The sequence below is a fragment of the Saccoglossus kowalevskii genome, chromosome 18, assembly GCF_978046115.1.
Source record: "Saccoglossus kowalevskii chromosome 18, keSacKowa6.1, whole genome shotgun sequence".
Classification (NCBI taxonomy): Eukaryota; Metazoa; Hemichordata; class Enteropneusta; family Harrimaniidae; genus Saccoglossus; species Saccoglossus kowalevskii.
This window is the reverse complement of record NC_140658.1, coordinates 5,001,873-5,018,957: the sequence shown is the minus strand read 5'-3', so window position 1 is coordinate 5,018,957 and position 17,085 is coordinate 5,001,873. Positions and strand designations below refer to the sequence as shown.

Sequence of the window (17,085 nt, the reverse complement as noted above, 5' to 3'; positions counted from 1 at the left end):
TTTTGGCCATCCCAGTCTCTTTCATAAATCGCTTCTAACAACAGTCTTCATCTCTTCTTATATAATGTCCAAAACAATCACACTTTGTAATGTTCTCTATCATCATTTTAACTTCTCTCTATGAATTCAAGATATTATATTATATTATATTAAAATAGTTTTATTCCGCCGTTATTTTAAATGAGCAATTTTTAGCAATTTCACTTGGTTATAATCATTTCTATTGTTATTCTAAATGTTCATTTAGATTTAATTTAGCGAATTTCACTTATCAGCAAAATTAAAAACCAGTGAATAATTAAATATATATTGGACTCTTAGCGACGTATACAACGCGTGTAAAACACATTGTTTACATGGATTCAAACACTCCGCTGCGCGCCGACCACAATACAATAACGTTGCATATATTTACGAAGCAATTCATTCACATTTTGATTACTCTGAGTTCAAATCACTAGTTAATGGTGGCGGTATTAGAATAATAATTAACTGAATTAAAAAAGCTCGTAACATCTCCTATAAATGATGACATGTATTTACCAGTCTGAGGCTGACCCAGAGTTATGGGGAATCAAGAATTGTAATTACATATTACAGAGTAACACATGGTGGGAGAGTGTACAAATCCTTCGCAATCTTAGCAGTCGCTGGGTTGGTGTTTTAGCTTGTGTATATATCTGGGAGCGTCGCTTATGAGTGGGTTTCGAATACGGACGCAACGTTCAGCACCATCAATGGGGTTTGATAGAAAAACTTCATTGACGGTGCTGAACGTCACTTGCATAAACGTAACTTGCAATTGGCCTCACCGTGGTGACGCATTCGTTGAAGAATATGAAAAAAGACCCGAAGCATGAGCACTGCGTACACAGTATGCCAACAAACTGTAACGAGGTTATGACATAGACGTATCTCATAAATATTATTTGAAAGTGCAATTATTAATAAAAAGCATTTATTATGATGAAATGCTGGAATCATGTATATTCGGTCTTAACCCCTATTCTGTCTATTGTGGTTATTTGAAGACTGTACACGCTTTCTAGCATATTAAACTGGTTATCAAATTCGAAAATCATCTCCTCTCTTTACACTGTCAGTCGGCGTGAAAGTTGGCAAGCCGCCTGAAAAGGTTTCGACAGTGGCTGTTTCCGGCTCTATGCGTCGAGGCCAAAATGTCGACTCGTCTCGTCTCGCATTTCATGAGATGTGCGACTTTCTCCCTGTGAGATTATACTGCCCCATTTACATTCACTTGTCACGTGATTGGAAATCCCCAGTGTTCTCAAAATCATTTGGCTAGGTAAAGTGTAGACGTACACAGGCGCACGCCGATCGATTCCAGCAATTTATAATTGTATTGTATTACATCAAAGAAGACGTTGGTGAGTAACGATTCATATTAGTTGTGTACCATTATTACTGCAAGGGGGACTAGGAAATAATCACACCAAGTGTTACCCAGACACGTCAAAATTACAGTATGTTGGAATATTTTGTTATATTATATTTTATACTATTTTAATTTGTTATATTATATTTTATTCTGTGTCTCTGCAACTGACTACAGATTGCATCGTAAATGCGCAATAACAGTACATTGTTTCTATGTGAAAGTGATGACGTCAACATTAAAAATACCCTTATGTTTAATGTTGACGTCATCACTTTCACTTTCCCCAAATTGTACCGCATACTGCGCATGCGTCACTTGACCCGATATTGTTTTCCAACTCGTATATTAATGCCATTGTATCAAGACGCGTTACCATAGACACGCATTGAGTTAGTGTAGTTATTATTCGGTATATAATATGTAAACACACGTTGCACAGTTATCGGCAAGTTAAATTGTCTGACTTATCAATGTTCATGCAACCATGCTAAGCAAGACATTCATTGTTCGTGGAAATAATGCATACAAGTTTATAATATAATATTTATATGTTTATTCCATACTATAGATCACTGGCTCGAAAGTACAATAGTAGTATCATTAATATATACAAGAGTTGAGGGCGCACACTATACACAAGACAAAGTAAGTAATATACTCTGAGAAGCGACTCTCTTTTTTTTATAAAAGGAGTTAAACGAATTTACCAGAATACGCTCAATAGTTTACCAGGATAACAATCAGTACGATAATATAGTGGGATATACTGGAAACGTAATTCATGGAAAGTTAGACAAAAATGGTATTCGTCCTTAATGAGGTTATTTACACAAAATGGACAACTTCTTTCAGTTCTGTTTATTAGAACCATGTACCCTGGGATCTATAAATAGATTCTTCTGTGTTTATGCAAATTTCCCAAACGTCACGTGTCCGATGGGTTGTCATGGCATAACTCAAAACACATCTTATGCCTTCGGCCTCGTTAAAATGTACACGCACCAACACAAACAGTTCTTTCTTCAGTTGTTTACATCTGATCGTAGTATGGGACGTGACAATTATGAATTACTCTGTCCTTGCCTTATATTAAAATATGTTTCGATATTTAGAGTAGCAACAAATTTTCACTTCCGATCGGGTTAGACTTAAAATTTACCACGAATATTTACTTTTGAGATATCATTTTTGTAATTTGTTGGTTCTTGGTAATTCGAACTTCATAGATTGCGTAAAAACGAATAGTTTCGCGATTTGACACAAAAAATGCCTGGGCTTAATTATTTGCTGAGGGATTGCAGCACATGGACCCAAAGGCGTTGGGCAATAAAAAATGACTTTGCGCTAAAGTACGTTCAAGGTCTTCAATTCTTCATAGCATAAACACGGTTTTCATCCTCGCTTATGATGATATCCTGAAAAGCAAGTAATTCGAGTTCGCCTTCAGGGTAAAACAATGGTTAAGTCCCGTACTTTATGCCGTACGTTTTTGGAGTCTCTCAAATTCAAATCCACCGGACTTATATAGATAGGTATAAACAATACAAACGATTTCAGTAGAGTTTTATACAACCCTGTGGGCCCGGAAACTAGCAAAGACGGGAGATAAAATTTAATATTATTGTCGCCATGTTTATTCTTGACTATTCCCTCACCAAAGCGAATTACATCACGAATGCGTGTTCCTCGTGAGTCGGTAATGAACTGAATTCATGTCCTTCATACAAACATACAAAAGGTTTCCTGGAATCTTGCTGCTATCAATTGGGTCTCAATTACCGTAGCTATCGCCGAGGTCAATAGTCCTTCTTCCCTTGGTTATTATCACCGATCACCGTAATTCATGTCCCAAATTTTGTTCCCCGGGCGCCTCTAATAAATTGTTATTTAAAGATATTACCAAAAAATCATGGAAGATTGAACGAAAATCGATAGTTTTTTATACCTCGACCTTTTTTGCTTTTTTGCTTGGGAACGCACGGGCGATAAGACTCGATTTCCAAAGACACAGGTCGTTTGGATCGTACGGCTTCTTTTGTTTGGAGTTTATTATACTAGTATGCCCACAGGGAGCCCGGGAACTATACTCAACTGTACGCAGTCTCTATAAGGGGGGGGGGGGTATCGTCTGGTATCTAGTGTAAGAAATAGACAAGGGATGAAGGCTCCAGCCAACTCACATTTTTTGGAACTGGAAAAACAAACGAAAAGAATGAAAAATAAAATCTATAAAAAATACCAACTTGAAAATTATTAGTTGTTTTAACGCGTCTTTGATTGTAGCAATAATGTTCACGTCTTTGTACGTAAAGACGCGCTCTCAAACTTGACAACATTCACTCTCAGACAATCAGACAAGCAATCAGTTACATCACTCATGAAGATTGATACATCATTCATGAAGACTGAGGATTCGATTTCTGACCGGGATAGCCGTATTTAATGTTGATTTCCATGCAATGTATGCCATTCACACAAATCTCAATGTGTAAAATAATATCACCGTAAGTGACTTCACTGGCAAATGAGGACCAATATGTTAATACAAATGTTAATACCGCTACAGCGTAATTGCCAGTACACTGCCTAAAAGTGAAAGTGATGACCTCATTTAAATAGAGGGACTTCCCCTAAGTTGTACCGTCGAGTGGGTATTTGTCATGTGACCAGATTTTGTAAACAAAATCAGATATTATAATTGTATCTCAATAATCGTACAGGTCGATGTAGTTATTATTCAGTATATAATATGTAAACAAATATTAAACTGTTTTCGGCAAGTTAAATTGTAAATCAAAATGACCAGGTGAAATTCAATGAAAAACCCAAATGACCTGAGGAACAGGTAAGGTCTTCAAGGTCACATAAACTACCACTTACGAACATATGTGACATTTATCATCGACAGTTTGTTTAAATGGCAAAGTAGAGACGATATTAACACACTACGTAAACCGGTCCAGGAATCTACAAATGACAAAATATTCGGTTTACAAAATAATAGTTAGACAATAAATGCCCCTATGTGAATTGTTATATAATGTCCAAAATATTCACATTTATAAATGTTCTTTCTATTCTATTCCATTCCATTCCATTCCATTCCATTCCATTCCATTCCATTCCATATTTACCCCATTGGACTGATTAATTTTTGTATTTATCTCCATTTCTATAGAAAACATGGGTGATGCCTCTTACAATACGGGTTTACCATTGGTTAGAAGGAGAGGTGAGTTGAAATATCAAGTGAATATTATGATTACGTCATTCATTTAGATGAATATGCAAAATAGGATGGGCTATGCATAATTTAGTAATACCATCTAGTCAATTAGAAAAGAATATGGCAAACCTGAAAATATCAAAATCAAAGGAGTGAAAAGCGCTTGTATTGTAACTTTATGTAGTATTGATATTGTCTTGTTCCCAAGCACTCAATATAATACTATGACTTCTGCTAATACTCGTATACCAACAACTAATCGTCGAATTGCATCTGTTTCTAGAATACATTTCTGATTAACATTATTTGGATGTACATCGTGTTAATGTTGAGCATATTGTGAATAAATTACATACATTTCCTTTTTAGTAATTCATGAAAAAAGTCACCCAAATTGCATAACTAAAGCAATAATATATCAAAAAATCAGTAATTTTATTTTATAATTAAACATCAAAATACCTTTGATTTGATATATTGCATGATGTTGTTTCGAGTATGTTGATTGTTTTAACCTGAATATTAACTAATTAAAACAATTACGCACTGTATGTTGATAATTTTTTATGTATCTCTTTATCTAAAGAAAACACCGGTGATGTATATTTGGACGCAAATACTGTTTCGAAATTGTTTAGACAAATGGGTGAGTTGAAGTAGTTTGTATCACCAGTTACACGAATATTAATAACACTACTACACCCATGGTACTCGGTTTGAGACATGCAGGCCGAACTAACTCGTGACTCACCGTCACTCATTGTTGCTCTTCTTGCGCCAATATTATAGAAACCACACCCACTTTTGTTGTGAAACCATGCCCAAATTACAACTCGATGTTCAATTAACTGAACTAAGATTTACGGGCAACATTCGACGTTAAACAAAACAAAAAAATCCACGTTGCCCGTAACCTAAAGCTCAGTTGACTGTTAATTAACATGGTTTCTAAAAGTTTGTAACTCGATATGCTTAACTCGAACAATTCAGCATCTCAGTGGATGGTTCAGTATCCACGGTATATCACTCTGTACAGATATGATATACATCATGTAACAACTTTATATTTTATTACAGTAACACAATACGCACTTCCACCCTCCCGAGGTTAGTGATTACATTATATCTTATCTAGTAATCATATCAGATCTAGTTATCATATCAGATACCATTATATCAGATCTAGTTATCATATCAGATCTAGTTATCATATCAGATACCATTATATCAGATCTAGTTATCATATCAGATACCATTATATCTGATCTAGTTATCATATCAGATACCATTATATCTGATCTAGTTATCATATCAGATACCATTATATCTTATCTAGTAATCATATCAGATACCATTATATCTGATCTAGTTATCATATCAGATACCATTATATCTGATCTAGTTATCATATCAGATACCATTATATCTGATCTAGTTATCATATCAGATACCATTATATCTTATCTAGTAATCATATCAGATACCATTATATCTGATCTAGTTATCATATCAGATACCATTATATCTGATCTAGTTATCATATCAGATACCATTATATCTGATCTAGTAATCATATCAGATACCATTATATCTGATCTAGTAATCATATCAGATACCATTATATCTGATCTAGTAATCATATCAGATACCATTATATCTGATCTAGTAATCATATCAGATACCATTATATCTGATCTAGTAATCATATCAGATACCATTATATCTGATCTAGTAATCATATCAGATACCATTATATCTGATCTAGTAATCATGTCAGATAGCATTATATTTAATCTAGTTATTATATCAGATATATTACTATCTAATCTAGTAATCATAATATGAGGTTTGAAAATTAAAATCATATGATACTGTGTTAAAATTAAAATGTTTCCTGTTCCCGTAGTGGGAGAATCAAACACCGGCATCATCAAATTGAGAACAAAAATATTCGCTTTGTTATTACACAATTAAATAATCCAGTATTCCTCGTGGTATTTGCTATAAAACATGCACATGCTAAACATAATATTAATAGAGGTAGTAAATGAAAACCCTTAGTAAATTGTTTGTTTTTATTCGCACTACATTTCAGAATTCCAGAAATATAACAAACACTGCGGTGTGATTAAAACGGATGATGTTTTTGATATCTTGCGACGAGCGCAACAATCAACTGGCGGGCTGTCGGATGAAGACAGGAGATGTTTTCAACATGCCATTACGTTAATAGAGAAAATCATAGAACGGGCAGGTGCTGCAGTAAGAAGCAGGGGCGAGTTAGTTGGAGCGTTAGGTGTCACAATGTATCATTAAAACTTGTGTTACTCATACGTACACGATAACGACGATAACGACGTGATGACGTCTTTGTAACTGTGCCCCTACCAACACTCCTAAATAGATTCCTAACAAAGGTAACCCACACCGAACCACCCACTTCCTAGATACTATATCACGTAAATTGCCCTAGAACCTAATTATTCTATTACATTATTACCATATTACTTGATTGCCAAATTACATACTCATCTTATTAAATATTAGTGATGGTTTGCTGGACCCCATTTCCAAACATTCAATAATAACTATCCCAGAACATGGTAGTTTACGGCAAATTTTTATATAAAAAGAATAACAAAATTTGATAAATGCGCTATTTTGGTAATATCACATGATAAACAAATTGTCATATTGAACTTTATTAGAGTATTAGACAACTATATATTTTAATATAATTTAGTGGCATATTTAATCCAAAGTCTAAAGCCTGTGTTGTTTCCGGGAATATGTATGTTTTATGTATGTGTGTGTTCAGTATATTTGACAACAGCAATCACAGCATAATCACATGTGAATGTTTAGCTACGTCTTTTCATCATTACATTGCGTTGTAACATAACACCCCTGTATATGTATATTATAGGTATGGAAGGATGCCAGGCTTACCATACGTGGTGCATGGATAGATGTCACATTATGGTCTGGGTCAGAGACCAATAAGTTTGAAATACGACTTGACGGGTATGACAACCCCTACGACAAGCAAATTGAATCTGGTTTACGACTAAAGTTCTGGAATGCAATCCACACTATTAAAGAGAAGGCATCGAATCTGTGGTCATTTGTTGGAAGAGTAGCATCCGCAATTCACCCGGCAATTGGCTGGCATTAAATTGATAACCTTGCAGTACAGTTTACAGTACTGTGTGTGATATATATCGCGCCTTCTAGTGACGAGTTAATTCTATGACCTGAACACAAACGCTGTTCAAAGCGTCAATATCACTTAGTTCTGTAGACGTCTAGAAAGTTATACTTTTAAAATTTGTTTTCTTAATTTTAGATGACAAACGACTACACAGCAAAACACCTATTCCGATAAACGACATTGCTCCACCCCCATTTTTACTCATGTCACAGATCCGCTAGTTACTAGAGGGCGCGATATGTGTTTTATTTGTCTTGAATTATGACTGAAAGAAGCTGAATGAAATTACAAACTATGTAGTGTGTTCAACAACTCATTTATTAATCACAACTTGATAACATAATAAATATGATTTAACATGTTAAGAATACTGTGATTTTCTGCATAAAAATGAAAAATGAAAGTCTTTATCGCAGTGTTATAGGCTGATTCTGGGTTGGCAAGGTGTATATGCAATAACATGTATAGTGATTTAGCTGCTTAATTTTGTTCAGCAGTTCAAATTATATTCTAGTGATGTACAGTGACTTAAAGAGTTGTATTCTTATGATTGGCTCGATATACGCTAAGGACGCCCTCTATCAGCAGTTCAAATTATATTCTAATGATGTACATGGACTTAAAGAGTTGTATTCTTATGATTGGCTCGATATACGCCAAGGACGCCCTCTATCAGCAGTTCAAATTATATTCGAATGATGTACAGTGACTTAAAGAGTTATATTCTTATGATTGGCTCGATATACGCTAAGGACGCCCTCTATCAGCAGTTCAAATTATATTCTAGTGATGTACAGTGACTTAAACAGTTGTATTCTTATGATTGGCTCGATATACGCTAAGGACGCCCTCTATCAGCAGTTCAAATTATATTCTAGTGATGTACAGTGACTTAAAGAGTTGTATTCTTATGATTGGCTCGATATACGCAAAGGACGCCTTCTATCAGCAGTTCAAATTATATTCTAGTGATGTACAGTGATTTAAAGAGTTGTATTCTTATGATTGGCTCGATATACGCCAAGGACGCCCTCTATAAATACTCTACTTTCTTTAAATAGTAGTTGAAATCATAGCAATTTGTTTGATCTGCTGAAAACGTTTCACTGACATCTATAACTTAACAGCTTTGAGTAGTTTATAAGTTTAGGAGAAATCCTATCCAACAAAACCTTGAATAAATTTTAAGTGGCCGTGAGTGATTGCAACAATGAATATTTGATCTGATTTAATTAGGTGATTGGACACCATTAACTTCCGTCGAGTACAGAATGGCTTCATTGGTCCACGTGTTTCTTCAATTCAAAACAAATGCCCCAAAAACAAATCAGAAAACTATAGATCATTAAGCGTACTGTACCAAAATTGTCAAAAGACCATTTTTCATGAAATTGACAAAGGAAATATTGTTGGTTCTATATTTCTGGAATGCATAAAGGCTTTGATCTTGCAATATTATTGTCAAAACTTGGAACATATTGTTGTCATGTTTCAAGACATAGTTATCAAATGAGACGGCGTCTTGATATCAAGAATTTAAACTTCATAATGACCAGCATGGTCATTGACCCTGTATTTCTGAAAAGTTAATATGTAGCCATGTGTTGCTTTCTTTTCCTAATATAATGTCATACTTGAAGGATAGAACTGAATATTACAATCTTGTCGTTGAAATGCACAGGAAGGCAATCAACACTACACGGAAACATGGTAATTCTCAAATGTCCGGCAGCGTCAACAACTCTTTAAATATCATATACAATAAATCGAAAAAAAATTAAGTAATTCTTGTCTTTTTAAATTAGTATTGTTATTTCTTTGGAATTAGGAATTTCGCCATTACCAGTAAATACAGTCAGGGTTTAATTCTGATTGACGTATCCGTACAAAAGATTGTATTTCTGGTCACATTAGGTCGCTTGGGGGTCTTGGGAATTATCGTTTTATATGTTTGAATCGTCATCAAATACCCGTGTCTTCTATTCCGTTCTTGTTTGAACTTATTATAGAAACATATTATATACTAGTAGTGTATGTAGTGCAATGTCGTCAATCCACAGAAGCCGTGAAACAGCAAATTATTTGGCTCATTTGATATTCAAATCATAGATTCAATCGGACGTCATCTAAATTGACGACATTGTAACAAATGGTAATTTATTTAATTTATTAAGAGAAAATCAAATTAGATTACAATAACAGTATATGCAAATACTTGTGCTTTTCAACTCCATTCAACGTACAAAATAACCAATTATTCTCTAGTTGCTATGACGATCTTCTCAATTGTGTCCATGTTAATTGAAAGTCTTAAATCTAGGCTGATGTCTAGAACTAATTATAATATATTGTATCAAAAACAGTGTTCCACTATCAATACAGTCTAGACAGGTCCCATTGTCTTGTATAGTTAAACTATCTAACTATCCATATTAAAATAAAAAAATACTAACCAACTTTATGTACAAAATTATTCCCGTCTTTAAGGGGTAACATTTTTTGATATCTTGGGTGGTGGCTGGAAGAGTGTGATCAGTGCTTTGTTTTTTCGTCGTGTCTTATCTGTACATTTATTCTACTTGGATGTACCAAATGTTCTCTCGGTGTCTAGCTTAACAAATCTTCAAGCCATGCCATTGGTCAACCCTTTATGGAGTTCAGTCGAAGCCTCAAAACAAATAGGAATAAGAATAGAATGTAATTCAAGCTATTAACAATTGCGAACCACTTAGAACGTTTTGGAATAAAATAAATCTTATTTTCATAATAGGTAATAGTAATTTCAATGAAAGTCCATGTAAATGCTTCTAATATTAAAAAAATGAATGTTATACAGATAGAGAATCAAATCTACAATTTACACTTATTTCAACTTTCAATATCGGAATTTAGAAGGACACCTAGATTATCTGCGTTAAATATTTGATTATGCCATCCGTGGAATTAATTCTGAGACTGCCAGACATATTCGTCCGAGGTCAGATATGTTCGTAAAAGGTCACAAGTATATACCGAGCTTAAACATGTTCAAAAATTGACTAGAGTAATTAAAAACTAAATATAACCCATAAACGCAGTAATGTCTTCTTATATTTCTGTATCTACTATTTTAATTAGAATTAATTTTCGCTGAAAAGATGCTGTGGGTGTTTTTGTGTGGAATTTATTTTCAATGATTTTTACATGAGTTTAATGAAATGTATATTCGCTGAGTTTTATTTTCACTGAGTTATCCTTTCAGCGAAATAAATATTATGCGCAAACAAAGTATATTACAGTATTTAGCTTTAAAGTTGGGATTATATACAGTCACCACATTCCTGAATCACATAGTTACCACCAAATTAGACAACCTTTCATGAAGTTTAGATGTAAAAATGCCGAGATAGTCATTGTTATCATGCACTCAGAGAAAAGGAATATATTGACAAGTCATTGCGATGACGTAGTCTCTGTTCGTATTATATTCATAAAATATTGCATGGCTACCAAGACGATATCTGTCGTAATTTATGAGGCACGGTTCCGTATAACTGAAATCGTTTAAAAAAGATGGTCGCCAGTCAGCCATTTTGGATTTGATGGTGACATCATGCACTATCATTTTTCCGATATGATGTCTGGTCTGGAGTTTAAACTTCGATGGGTCCAGTTAAGTCGAAGATGCATTATTTAAAACAAACGAAGCGAATCGTGGCCCATTATGTCCAATGTGTGTACCAAATTTGAACGAAATCTCAGTTCCGAAATGGTAAAAATGGCTGCCATTCGGCCATCTTCAATTGGAACAAATGAATGTGTATATGTCGTGATGTATATGTAAATGTCAAGTGCATATATCAGATATATGGGTCCAGAACAGCGTTCTTTAAAACAAAGTAGTCATCTATCGGTCATATTGCACTCGGTTCAAAAAATAAAATGATGTCTATCTCGGTCCTTTTGTATGTAATGGATGTAACAAGTTTAAACTGAACCCGTTTACACACGGCTGGAGTGTCACGTCTTACTGTGCCAAGCACTGGAGTGTAACGTCTTACTGTGCCAAGCACTGGAGTGTAGCGTTATAATGTGTCAAGCGTCTGAGAGTCATGCGATAAGTTACTTATTAGACAGTATCTCATCAGAAGAATATCGGTAAATTGTAGTTGTGGTCACATCACGAATCGATATTTTCCGTCTTATGGGAATTACAGAATAGCCACGTGACCCTCAATTTTGACTCGGATAGAGGGGAACGGATGATGCACGCTACAAATGATTGCAGCAGCCAGTCAGGCGAATAACGCACTGAACTGATTAGTAATGCCCTGAAATATCAGCCCCAAGAAATGGTGTCATCGTGTCACAGAAAAAAGATGCTGAATAAGTCTCGATGTTCGTGCTATGCATTGATAACAGAATGTAACCAAAACAATTTCTCTTTTGTATTTGTCGTTTTTCTATCACCCGCCACTCTACTCTTTCTAATATTGCACATCATGCCGGGATATTGATTTGACGATGCATTGCATCATCTACCGTCACGTGTCATGACTTGCGAGACCTTGGATACGATTCAATAACTCGATAACGATACCACGTATACACATACACATACTAATTCAGTTGGGACTTTACAAATAAGGTCAGAATACGGAAGTATGATAAATGCGGAAGTATTAACGAGTTAAAATATACAATATGGTTGGTGAGGCAATGCCTCATGTAATTATATTATGCAGTATGGGAACACTGTTTTTATAAATTGATTTCCCGATGAACTTCCTCCACAATATCCTGTATAATCATAAGCAACAGCTTTTAAATTGAAATATAAGCGATGAATTTTCATCATTTGGATACAAGTATGATATATCACCATTAAATATTTAAGCAATAACCCCCGCCGAAGGCGGGTATACCACGAGATATTGCACTATTCACGACATATATGCACGAGCCGCAGGCGAGTGCATATATGGAGTGAATTGTGCAATATCAAGTGGTATACCCAACTTCGGCGGGGGTTATTGCTATTATATTATACCAGTATATTGACAATTCGATAAAACTTGTAAAAAAAGAGTTTACTTTCATCTACTAAAAGATCATGATTATGGCCCTTGAACATGAATATTTATAAGAATAGTATGTAGTTGTATGCTGAATGCATACAAAAATTACATGCGCAACACAGTTCAAATTGAATACAAACTATTTTTTATTCCACATGAAAAAAAAACATATCCACGTTGAATAGAGCAGCGTAAACACACAAATTAGCATAACAAAGGCTGACCTTTCTGACCTTTTACTGACACACAATGCGATTTGAAATACAGGGTCGTGTACAGTTTGGATCATTTAAACAACGGATTTTCCACGTTTTCATTCCGGTTTTTGTACAATTTGAACTGTAATTTGCCCATTGAAAGTACAGTTGTGAAATAAACCGGTTTTGTGACTCATCATACTACTTGTAACTGTGGATATTTGACGTTCAGCGGTACGCGGCGGGACGCGGTGTATCATGTACGGCGACCGGCACAGCGACATCAGTTCCAACATCTGACCTGGATATCTTTGGTATAACCAAAGTTTTGTGACAGTATGACTGACAAGTTTTGTCGTTGTTCTGGGGTAAGTTTGATGGTGTAAGATCGGATTTTCGCATCGTTTTTGTGACACGTACATGATATGCCTTGTCTCAACTCCGGCCGAAAGACTTTGCACGCCGCGCCGCCGCTCTAATACAGTGGTTGGTGCACACTCGGCACAAATCTGTAGCTTTCGAAATTACCTTCATCATCTCCTGTAATTTATTTACCCATAGTGAAGAATTACAATACCATATATCGTCGTCGAATCCTGCGTTGTCCCGTGTTTTTTTGAAACAGATGGCAATTACCCGGGTGCACTGCAATTTTGTCAGCTGCCGCTACCGGACACCGGTTGTTATTGGTGGCATACATTTTTGCCTGTGACTCATAGTTTTTTGCATTTTTATGTCAATAAATCCCTCAATTATATCTTGCACTTAAAGATCATGTTTTCTTTGTTGGAAGTTCGCAATCCATCTCAAAGTAACAACACTGAGAACATAGCGTTCTGGCGTTCGTGTAGGCACCTCACGGTGTTAAGGGACGGTGGTTTAGGTTTGTGTGGCGAACGACAATCACCCAACGACCGATGCTCACAACTTGGATCCCAACATTTACAAAAAGCAATATTATAGTTATATAACTTTTCAGATGTTTTTAATTCAGTATTTTTTTCAATATTCTTCTAAAATTCAACCACTATATTTCCCTAAAAATCAAATAATACCGGTTTTATATATTTCCGTATTAAACCTGTAGTCAATTCATGTTCCAGGGCCACTTGGTTTAGCCGTGCATTATCAGCCAATATACCATGGATTGCATATGCAAATTTTGTGTTTGGACCAATCAAATCAATGGATTAACACCATCAATATACTGGTATAATATAATAATCTATATTTGTCACGTGACTATGGGACAACTTACTGACGATGCTCGTTATAGAACAATGTAAGCATGTTTCTGAGATAACAGACATCCATATAACTGCAACCTTATTTAGATTTCATTTGTGGAAAAATTGGTTGTTTGAGAAATTGTGATTTAATGGATTCCTATTGTGTGGAGGTTTTGGGTGACTTTATTAGGAGAATCGGGTTAATAATATGTGCAATTCAACGTAAATACATTATATTACGTAATACGTGCAGAAAAATATAATAATTACAAAAATGTCGTAATTATAATATTAATGCTGTTCCTGTTATAACCGTGGTGCGTACACTCCACCCTCGTCACCATGGTTTCGGCATTTCCACTGAATTACTTCAAGCTGTTATGCAAATATATAACACGCTCCCTTGATTTGATCAGATTATTGTATCTTTACTTATGAGGTCACAATTTTATAACATACTAGTAATTACAATTCTCTAGACATTTCACGTACACAAATAACATCTCATTGTGTTCAATATTACGTTGTGCATCATCGCAATTGTTCTTCTTTTAGACACCATCTGATGTCAACCGCAATAAACATGCTGAGTTAACCCACAGTGTAGACTTCGACTGATTCTACACACCAATCCGAAGATTTTTTTCTTCTTGTCCGTCTATAGTCGATATTACTAGACTATTGCAATTATGTGTTTAGTATGATATATGCCTCGCTGAATGAATGGCAGATTTCTGATTGTGCGATGATGAAGCTGGTTATAAAATCCATATCTCAATTTAAGATGAGAGTGTAATAACGATCTAGTGAGTGTGATAATAACACTGTGTATTGCTTTTACGATGGCGTCGCTAGTTTGATATATAAAGTGATGTAAAAACGTCGTAGAATTCCTTCTCCATGATGTGTTTACAAATTACAAAGACAATAGATCTTTGTCTTTTTTGTCTTGGTCATTACCAACTATCACGGGGGGTCTTTCCGTGGTCATTATAATTTTGATCATAAATGTTTTCATAAAATGAATGTTTTCTTACCAATAGTTTACTTCTCTAATCTAATATTCTAATAATTCGTGAACTTCACAAAACGTATGAATTGTTTTGATGTTGAAGGAGACAAATTCATAAGAAATGAATGCTGCTATTTTTGTGTTCAAAATGACCAAAATGACAAATTCTACAGTATAAATATAAATAAATAAACTTATAAATATAAGTTATCGCAATGTTATTAAATGATACTCCCATCGTTTATAATGGTACTCCGTGATGATTTGTGATACCAACATGGTGCATCGCGTCACTCCCATGATGCACTGTGACACTCTTATATCGTTTACTGACGTGTACAATACAGAGATTATCTCTCTGCGTAGAAAGACAAATACGGCTTAAATAGGTCAGCTTATTTTTTTCATTTTTTGCATATCTCGGGTGTATTATAGAAGTGTTAAAGCTTCTTAACGCTGTTTTTTTTTATCCAAAAATGTATTAAAATATTTATTCCCCTTACGTTATTTCCATGCGTCATCACGCTTATTTCGTTTTTTTTTAACTATCTCGGTATCGTACAAATTTACAGAAATATTCTTTTATCCCTCGGTGCCTTTACGTTTTAAACATTTACTATTCTGATAATGTGATATTTTAAAGCTGCTAAAGCTCAGATATGTTATAACGATGGTGGTATTGTATTTATTTCATAATGTATTGTTTTGTTCTGTACTTTTGAATTATGTAACTGGGTAAACTTGAATACATCTCTTAAATAATAAATGACATTCGTGTTCAGCTTTAAAGCGCGAGGGTCGTCACCTGCGCACGCGCTAGAATTGAGTCCCAAGCGACGATAACAACACACGCTAAAACGCAAAGGCTCATGGGTAGGCGCTTGTTTGTAAACAATGACACACTATGACCAACTGTAGCAAGTAAGTCAAATAGTAAGTCTGTCTACGGTTAAATTCTATCTTTATTGACCATCGTTTCACACAAGTGGTCTTCATTAGGGTCTATGAAGCTAAAGGATCATGAAAGTCATAATAATAAGTTTTTATTTTTGTTTTACTTTTTAGATTGTAGTTTTTTTTAAATTTCTTTCTGTAAGACTCTCTTTATCCTTTCCTAAGGATTTTATGCGTCTAATAAAAAAATAAATAAATAAATAATAATAACAATTTACATATAATTAATTCAATCATAGCGACGTATACAACGCGTGTAAATACCTTGTTTACAGGAAAGTCGAACACGTGCTACAGCGCTTTAAATTGCCATACTGGTGTATTAAATAAAATAGGTATAGATATAAAACCGTAAAAGTATTTATAAATCATGAAATAATGAAAACTCACATAAGCACAATAGTAAGCCACGTCGGTAGGTGCTGCTGTAACTGGAGAGGGTGGAATTGAATTGGGAATAAGACTCCCTAGCCTCTTTTCACGTATGGTCACCTCTCGGTAAAGACGTAATTGTTCTAATATATATTCGCGTTATATACACACACTTGGATATGTGGATAAACACTTGATAAACATTCAATCCGTAGTTGACTGAAACGCATGTATGTGATTTGCAAACGTGGCTTCAATTTGGTTGCCACGCAGAATAGGCCATCGGTCAGGCTTTTTCAGGAATGTATTCCCTTTCTCAGTAAGCGCCATTGACTCATATGATATTGTTAATTTTTGTTTGCCTAAATGTAGGGAAAGCTTATTCCGATAACGCTTGATCTCCATGAACATTATCAGCTGGATGAACC

At 34.9% G+C, this 17,085-nt stretch overlaps 1 protein-coding gene across 2 annotated transcripts; it reads left to right on the top strand.

Moving 5' to 3' along the window:
* Nucleotides 1–1,139: 1,139 nt before the first annotated feature.
* LOC102802650 (uncharacterized) lies at nt 1,140–8,204 on the top strand. Of its 2 annotated transcripts, none has more exons than XM_078006195.2 (7): nt 1,140–1,388; nt 1,968–2,044; nt 4,578–4,631; nt 5,212–5,271; nt 5,703–5,732; nt 6,721–6,887; nt 7,552–8,204. In XM_078006195.2, the coding sequence occupies exons 3-7, from the start codon at nt 4,583–4,585 to the stop codon at nt 7,798–7,800; spliced, it is 555 nt and encodes a 184-aa protein (XP_077862321.2). In that variant the 5' UTR covers nt 1,140–1,388; nt 1,968–2,044; nt 4,578–4,582; the 3' UTR covers nt 7,801–8,204. The 2 variants fall into 2 exon arrangements, with proteins under 2 accessions (XP_077862321.2, XP_085348866.1); XM_085492740.1 differs by lacking the exon at nt 1,140–1,388 and adding an exon at nt 1,432–1,484.
* Nucleotides 8,205–17,085: the final 8,881 nt, after the last annotated feature.

What these genes read in the sequence shown, in the direction of transcription:
- LOC102802650 (XM_078006195.2), top strand. Translation starts at nt 4,583, where the DNA reads ATGGGTGATGCCTCTTACAATACGGGTTTACCATTGGTTAGAAGGAGA. An exon ending in GAAATTGTTTAGACAAATGG is followed by an intron (nt 5,272 to 5,702) that starts GTGAGTTGAAGT and finishes ATTTTATTACAG; the next exon opens with TAACACAATACGCACTTCCA. An exon ending in CGCACTTCCACCCTCCCGAG is followed by an intron (nt 5,733 to 6,720) that starts GTTAGTGATTAC and finishes ACTACATTTCAG; the next exon opens with AATTCCAGAAATATAACAAA.